Below are 9,075 nucleotides of genomic sequence, written 5' to 3'. Positions count from 1 at the left end.
AAATTAGAGAGACTGTATTTAAATTTATTATGGACGTTTATTATCCTTTTTTGAATAAAAAACACATATATTTTTTGATATGTTTTATTGTACTTGTGACATGAACAAAGAAGTAACGTATAGAAGTGCTTGAATATATATTTATCAATCATAAGTATTTTAGTGCAATATTTCACATAAAAGCGATAAAAATTAAGTGTATAAGAAACACACTAACACCTAAAGCCTGATATAAGAATAGAAAGGGAAAATATCATATGAATAATTTTTATAAAGAAATTCAAATATAAACTGCTGCATGAAAAATGCACTGTTGCCTAAAATTTGCAAAGTGCGTGCCATTTTATTTGTCTAAAGCCATTTTCATAAATGGTTGCCCTATTGTGTCTACTTGTAAGTAACAATATTCTAAAAAATATTGTCTACATCATGAAAAATCAAACTTTAAATTACAAAATTTATACAAAATGTCTATGTTCTTCTTTGTTATATATACATTTTTTTAAAGGTAGTTTTTCCTCGTCTTTCCATGTCAAGGTAACTTCTGGGTTTTCTTTGAGGACTTCTTGGCTTTTGCAATATCAATGTAGATCAGAAGATCTCGGAGGAGGTTTCTTCCCTTGTGCTTCATCAACCTCTGGAATTTTATGTTCAATATCGTTCTAAAAAGAAGAGAAAATCATCACTAAAAATAATTAATGAGATACCTTCGTCTGAAAAATACTTCTAGAATAACAAATGTAAGAGAAAGAAACTCAACTGAACAACTAAATCATTTAAGAGGGAGAAAGAACAATATTTGTTTTTCAATTTCAAGCATTTTTATATAAATTGTTATAAACATTGGTATACATGTATGTTGGCAATAACAAGGTTTTGGCGGTTTTATTTATTTCATTTTTATTTTAAAATTGCATTTCTCAAGGACAGTGTTTTTGCATCAGTGTTAACTAAAAGAAAAATCTTACTGTCTCCTTTTATTTTTATATATAGCATCACGATAGGTTGGATTGCCTTACTTGTTTAACGATGACTTTGAAGCACTTTTAGCATCACCTAAGAAGATAAACATACAAAAACACATCACTAGTCTTACCTAATTTACATAATAACATATTCACATGCATAAACGTCGCTTTGATTTTTTTTGTTTTTTATTTATAATTAAATCACCTTTCTTTACATGAAAAAATATTTAAATGTTCTGTTTGCAAATGCCTAGAAGCGTACGACACAATTTATTTACAAAAATAACGTCTTGATCAATTACACTTGAAAGGGGGTTTGTAGGCTGGGTAAAAAAGAGAGCTGATGCAGGGGGTTTATACAGAAGTACTTTATTCCTACTATGCTTTGTACTTATTGTAAGTCAGTTATTTATACACTGAATTGACGACGGATTTTTCCGTTATTTCCCGATCATGACAAGGAGCACATGGCGGGTGAGACCGGTAAGCAGGGGGATGCTCACTCCTCCATGGCACCTGATCCCTCTGATGTTTTGGAGGTCCGTATTTGCTCTGCTCCAATTTGTATTGTTTAATAGACTTTGAACTTGAATACTGTTCGTTATCTCCATATGTTTCATGTACATGTATACCCACAATCAACAATAATTTGCCTAAGAATATTTTTTACTATATAGTAAATCAAAGTATTCTTCTTCAAATTTCACAGTGTCAAAGTTTATGTTTTCCGTTCCATGCATGCATGTATATTTCTGTACTAAATGGAACTTGTAAACTTTTAAAACTTAACTCACCATCAGTGTTAACGAATCAAAAGATTTTAAAAACAGTGTTAAGATACATGTACACAGGTGATAAGTAATTACTATAATTAACTATACTTCATTTTTGTTAGAGTATGCCTGAATTGAAAGGTAACGACTTCATTATTTTATTGTTAGTGATGATGTCTTGATAAAATATATACGTAAAGGAAATGTATTTATGTTAAAACCTTACTGGCAGTCCAAGGCAACATAGCAACTCTGTTTGTTTCCAAAATTCATAACAGGAGACAACCTGTCTTTTATTTAAATGACGAAACATACCAGACGGGCTGGATAAGAACGGATCACATGTTAGAAAAAGGAGGTTGGGTTAGGATAACAAATAAAAGGTTGTGTAAAATAGTGTAAGGATAGAACACATTCGAAAACCACAAAAATACATGTACAAACATTTTAACATACTATAAATTGCTTTATTTGCTAGTTTGTAAATTCAATACGCAAATAAAATTCTCAGTTTAGGGGAACGATGTCTATTTGGTCAAGTTATTTCTCAATTGTTTGATTCCAAGTAATTTTGATCATATAATTGGCAATTAACAAAAACTACAAAAATTGAAGATTTGCCATATAATTGAATGTTAAACAAAATCCGTGTGCGACAAGATGATGTAAAATGAATTATTCATGTTCATTCTAAAATAATAAGCAACACACAGTATTTAAAAATGCTTTATGTGTGTTAAACATTAATACACAAAAGCAAAATTTCTTTTATTTAGATATCACCTCGAAAAATTTCTGATGAATCGTGATTTCTATGAGATTTTATATACGTTACTAATATTTTTCAAGAATAGCTATAATATATTGACAAAAATTTATGTTAAATTACTTACTGTTCGTATCACGAGAATAATTTCCATTGCCTATCCGTTCAGTGTCAGGTCTGTTATAAACTTTTCCATCGCAGCAGAGATCTATCTCTGGTATGTATGTTGTATCTGTTTAAAACGCAGTCATGATATCAAGTTTATATTAAATTTCTAGATCACACTTAAAGTATCATTTTATTCACTTCTTCTCTGAAATTTTCAATGATATAAATTTCACTTTCTTAACTTAAAATTTATGGCCTTCGGCCAGTAAAATTATAAAATTCCAAAGCCTTAACATTACAAAAGAATTATATAACTAGCTTTTCTAAACGAACACCTCGATTACATGTAAATTGCAAATTTAAGCAGATTTGATGATACAATATGATGATAGGAGAAGCAAGGATAAACTGGTTGAAAACTCCCTTCAGCTATTTCAAGTTTCCTTAGATAAAATCATTTAAAGATTTAAAGAAAATGACAAATCTTTGCAGCATTTTGAGAGAAAGAAGCTATATAGCAGACATGCTACAAAGCTATAAATGCTCGATTTTAAACTCAAATTAAATACAAAATTCAATTTGCCCAATTCTTAATGATAATTACAGGCCATTTAGTCATTATTTTTTCAAAGGTGAATTAAACATTAATGATAATTCTTACCCCCACAGCATTCCACTTTGTGTCCTTTATAATATTTATTGTGAACTCCTGATTTTGTACAACAAATCTGAGTTGTTTTATTAAAAGGCGCATCATCTGGTGATGTTTCATTCATAGAATACAAGCAATCTCCATTGCTTAGCACTGAAACAGAATAAATGTCTAATGGTAAAAAATATATAATCAAACTATTGAAATCAAGGCAAAAACAGATAACTTACCACGGCCCATAGAATCATGAATCACGACAACGAGACAAAGAAAATTCAAATACTTTTTGCAGTCCATGTTTCTTCTTTTGACTTTGTAAGAATGCTGCACATTTTGTCTTTCTGATCATTTTTGATTACATTTTCGATGACGTGAATGCAAGGGTAAATAACTCATAAAAAATATCCGGAAATTCATTTCCTTTGGAAAAACATTTGTTCATTGCTATCTATAGTTTTGTCTTGTTTCTGGAATTTCCCTTCTGTCAAAAATATCATTTTTGCCAAAATAATAAAAATGTTGCCAAGTCTCAACTTTAAGCAAGATGCCTTTTTAGAAAAAAAAGTGTTATTTAAACTAACGAATTCATATAAAATTGGTTTCAAAAGTGACAATGGGACTATTCGTTATTTAAAACCATACCCAGATCAAGAAAATGTTATATTCTAGATTACAATATTTAACTATTTTCTAAGAGAAGACTGATGTCAATTTTTTTTTATAAATGCTTTACATGCATGACCATCATTGATGAATAGATAAATGAAAAAAAATACCAGGTAAAAATTGCCGATTGGTTAATTAGTCATACAATAAAAGACCGGATATATTGAACTTTTATTAATTACGTACTTAAAACTAAAATATTTGGAATAAATGAAACATGTGTTTAGTTTCCAAGTAAAAACATTGTATGTTAGAAATTTCTTGAATCTTCTATTTACAATCATTATGTAATTTCTTTTTTTATTTATTATGGGGAAAACACCCATTCAGATCACAAGAAATTATTAAAGTGTTCTAAATGCATATGTGGGTCCAAGTCTTTGTTTTTTTTTTTTAGATTAGGCAGTTGACTTCAGTTCTCTGATCTAATCAACATTATCTATAGGCTCTGATTGGCTACCTTTTAGTCGCCATGGCGCCTAAACTTTCAGATTTGTGCCAAAAATTTCTCTTTAAGTGTCAAAATTGTCCACCATCATGGCAATTGTTAAGTTGCAGAACTGCAATGTAACATTTGAAACATACTGGTTTTCTAATTAGTAGACAAGAAGATGTGTTATGTTTTGCTTGTCACCTTGTTTGTTTGGGGGTTTTATCTGAAAGATCAGATAACAGGTGGTCCAAAGAATATTGGTTTTGGAAAAGAATTACAATTGTGCATTTTTTAAAAATAATTGGACATGGTATTGTAGTCAATTGTTTGTCAATTAAATTCTCACTCAATAGATATATTCAATTTTAATCGTGTTAGAATTCGTTGGTGTAATCATAGCTTTATAAACATTTCATGATACCGATATCCATTTTCTTTTTAACGAAATGATCAATTATTAATAACGTTTTGGCCATCATCACACACTTCGGTCAAAATATACAATCCTCTACCATAATTGTATCCAGCAGAAAAGAGCTTCATATTGTCTCTAGACAGTGGCTTGACACGATTTAGGTATACGTTTATGCTTAATCTTACCTATTTTGCAATGAACTGATTTTTCTTTTTGTTTAGATTTTAGTAAAGCCTATCCCTTCATATGACTAATCCAGAACGTGCGGATTGTATATCAATATAAGCTTTCAACCGTAATGACTTTAAGCTTTCAATCGACAACATCCCTTACTTGTGCAGCAATATACCTTCATCACCTGCATACGTTGTTTATATCTCTCAGTTGATTTGCTATGCAAAAGCATCCTCTACGTATGTTCAATTTGTAAAACAAGGTAAATTATTGACAACAAAGTTAATGAAACAAAAAAGTAGCAATCTCGTTTAAAGTCATCATTTCGTAGGTTCTGTGGTCGACGCAATGATCTTGTCAGCAAATACATTTTATAATCGGGTCAAATGCTGACTGACGATTTTTCATACTAATTGTTAGTAAATTATTTACACACTGAAAAGACGATGTATTTTTCCATTATTTTCTGATCATGACAAGGGACACATGGAGGGTGTGACCGGTCGGCAGGAAACACTTTTCCATGGCATCTGATCCCACCTCTGATGTTTTGGAAGTCCTTGTTAGATCTGCTCGTATTTGGTATTGATTTATGGACTTTTGAGCTTTAAAACTGTTTGTTATCTCCATATACAGATGTACATGTTTATCATTAATCCTGATAAAAAGTCTAACGTCTAACAATTTGTACTAGCGACTAAAAATACTTAATTGCTAAATGCTAAGTATATGTCTGAACATGTTCACAACTCATATATGAGAGTAAAATTACATAAAGGGACATGAAACAACAAGGGATCAATAAATGAAAATTCATTTGAATATTGTTTGCTAGCATTCTTGGTAACTCGTATTACATTGTGATGAGAAATTCTTCCGATTATTTAAAATTAGTAATTTACGATTCAATAAAAAAAAAACAAAACAATGAAATTATATTTGTAAACTGGTATAAATTAAATTTTAATATTATATAGAGAGAGGAACAATTGATAATTAGAATTATGGACATTGTATGAATATTCTAAATAGCCAGTAAAAGCAGTGATGATATATTAACGTCTAGCTATCTACAAGAATTCCTTATATGTGTACGTGAAACATTTTGTAGAATGTCTAAAATTCACTAACCCAATGCAGTTAGAATCTAGACATTTATCCAAATGATTACGATTATAAGATTAAAAAAAACTACAAGATGACGAAAACCGATTTGAATAGGTTAAACTGGTGCAGACAAGTTCCGATATCAAGTTCAAAATAAACACCTTAAGAATATAAGAAGTGAAGGGAAGGAAATAATTCTGTGCATTAGAGAAATGAGACCTACATCAAAAAACCGCACCAAAATGTTAACCTGCTCCAAAAACATTAACCTGGTCATACCTTTGCTGAAATTGCAGCATCTGAAACTTTGACTGGTACAAAGAAACACATTAGAAACATCTTCCATGCATGTCTAATCAATATAAGACATAGAAGTACTTAAAACGAAAACTGCTCCAAAAACTTAACCTTAGCCCGGAACCCCGATGCCGACGCAGACGCCGAGGGTATTACATAAGCTCCCCCAACTTCGTTGAGGTGAGCTTATTAGAAACTTTTTCCTTGATTAAGCTACAAATGTAAGCAGCTTTTAAGAGTACTGGTTAAATGTAAATTCCTATCAACTGAATATTAAAACAAAAACAGAATGGACAAGAACTCTCTGATATATACAACTTAACGCACTTTTTAAACTCAAATGGTTTTTCGCACAAATGAACGTCACGTTGTTATTATGCGGAAATGTGTAACGAGGCAACAAAACATACTAAAAAGTTATTTATAACTAAATTTTGATTTTAAATGATTAATAATTAAAACATAATTCGCACATGATAATTCGTAGGAATATATGTTCTCTGATGATAGATCTTGATAGTTTCCAATTGGTTTTTCATCGTTTCTCGTGAAATTCAGCAGTTCTGTATTTTCTATGCATTAACATGAGTCTAAAGCGCAAGATGATTACACTTTTTTCCAGCTGTTAAACAGCTTTCCATGTTACAAAGCTAGTTTCTTTCATGATTACTCTCTGAAATCTAGCATCATGAAAGATACGTCAAACTGCGTACTTTTCAAAGTTTCAGACCTTAAATGTAAAATACTTTTCTTACCAATTGTAACAATTTACTATTTGCTAGTAACCCTTTTGGCATGTTTCTACATACAGCATTGTCATGTTTTGGCGAACCATTCCGACAAGACCTAGACGAGTATGGAAAATGAGCAAAGTTCGTAGAAAAATACTCATCTAAAAAGTTGGTTTTAAATTTTCAATTTAATAGTATGAAGGAAAGCTCAATTGATTAATTTTGTATATTGTAGAATCAAACAGCTGCAACATTCCCATTTATTAATAACGTCCCCTTTCAAACATCGAATTTGAAAACTTAATATTACGATGATGATTTTTAAGAATAAATGCCATTGACATTAGATATTTAATACATATTAGGGTTACGTCTCGTGTTGAAGTTCGATTATCGTAAGTTTTATTTCCAGAATAATGTGGCCATAATTTGTGCAAAAACTGTGTGAGTTTAAAGAGTGCATTGACACCTCTACTAAAGTTATTGTGATTCAAATTCAAAACACGTGGTTTAGGTTGATCTATTCAAAGGTTATAGGGTAGAACCGGTTTTATAATAAAATTGGCAGTAAACATGATATTGCTATAGCCTGTTTCTTTTGAAAACATGTCCTGTAATAAATGTTTCCAGATCTTTCTGAAAAATTTTCATGATTTTCAACAGAGAAAGGGTGGCTAAAGGAGGGGGTGTTAAAATAACAATATATCTTTTACTTTTAGATCTCACTGGTGACATATTCGCCGGTAAAAAAAATGTGAATTATCATCTACTAGTAAACTGACAAACCTTTGCTTGCCTTATATGGCTATTGTTATAAATGCGCACAGAGAATCTTAGATTACCACGAGCAACTGGCCAATCGTTGAATGAATAGCAACGTTTCCGCCAAATACATGTTTACATTTTACTTCGAACACGTAGTTCAGGTCAATCCACGATCATGTTAATGGACTGCAAAATTAAAAAAAAAATGTTCTTACGAACAAAATACAAAGAAAAGAAACAATGAAAGATGTTACGGGCGTTTTTAATTTGTTGTTAAATGGAAAAAATGTTTAATAAAATGTAGTTTCCCAGATAGCATGACTATGTTGGGCCAACATGTGCTAAAGGTTGTATGGTTGGCGTTGGAGGAACAACGTTGGGCCAAAGTTGGACCAATGTTACCAAGTCAACCTTCTCGATCATGACAGAATTCCTATGTTGGCCCAACGTTGGTCCAACGTAAGCAACTTCCATTCACTTTAGTTTCCAAGTCAGGAAGGATCCTGGTGTTGGTCCAACGTTGGACCAATGTTTATAATACACCCTTAAAGAAAAGTGTATTTACAAGTTGGTAGTAGTATGTTGGCCCAACGTTGGCCCATTGTTTGTTATACACCCTTAAAGAATGTGTTTTATAAAGTTGGTAGTGATATGTTGGCCCAACGTTGGCCCATTGTTTGTAATACACCCTTAAAGAACGTGTCCCATAAAGTTGGTAGTATTATGTTGGCCCAACGTTGGCCCATTGTTTGCAATACACCCTCAAGGAATGTGTCTTATCAAGTTGGTAGTAATATGTTGGCCCAACGTTGGACCAATGTTTAAATACACCCATAAAGAAAAGTGTATATACAAGTTGGTAGTAGTATGTTGGGGCATTGTTGGCCCGATGTGTGTAATACACCCTTAAGGAATGTGTCTTATCAAGTTGGTAGTAATATGTTGGCCCAATGTTGGCCCATTGTTTGTCATTCACCCTTAAAGAATGTGTTTTATAAAGTTGGTAGTAATATGTTGACCCAACGTTGGCCCATTGTTTGTAATACACCATTTATGAATGTGTCCCATCAAGTTGGTAGTAAAATGTTGGCCAAACGTTAGCCCATTGTTTGTAATACATCCTTAAAGATGTGTTTTATAAAGTTGGTAGTAATATGTTGGCCCAACGTTGGCCCATTGTTTGTAATACACCCTTAAAGAGCGTGTCTTATCAAGTTGGT

General features: G+C 31.6%; 1 protein-coding gene across 1 annotated transcript; it reads right to left on the bottom strand.

Moving 5' to 3' along the window:
* Positions 1–489: 489 nt before the first annotated feature.
* On the bottom strand, positions 490–3,631 carry LOC134232039 (uncharacterized). Its single transcript, XM_062714016.1, has 5 exons — positions 3,498–3,631; positions 3,277–3,420; positions 2,635–2,739; positions 1,020–1,056; positions 490–662 (listed from the first exon to the last, which is right to left on the bottom strand). The coding sequence occupies exons 1-5, from the start codon at positions 3,562–3,564 to the stop codon at positions 533–535; spliced, it is 483 nt and encodes a 160-aa protein (XP_062570000.1). The 5' UTR covers positions 3,565–3,631; the 3' UTR covers positions 490–532.
* Positions 3,632–9,075: the final 5,444 nt, after the last annotated feature.

This window comes from Saccostrea cucullata, unplaced genomic scaffold (genome assembly GCF_032062105.1).
Source record: "Saccostrea cucullata isolate Sc308-1 unplaced genomic scaffold, CSIRO_AGI_Scuc_v1 ctg14261, whole genome shotgun sequence".
NCBI lineage: Eukaryota > Metazoa > Mollusca > Bivalvia > Ostreida > Ostreidae > Saccostrea > Saccostrea cuccullata.
Note: the sequence above shows the minus strand (reverse complement) of the source record. Positions and strands in the feature narration are given on the sequence as shown.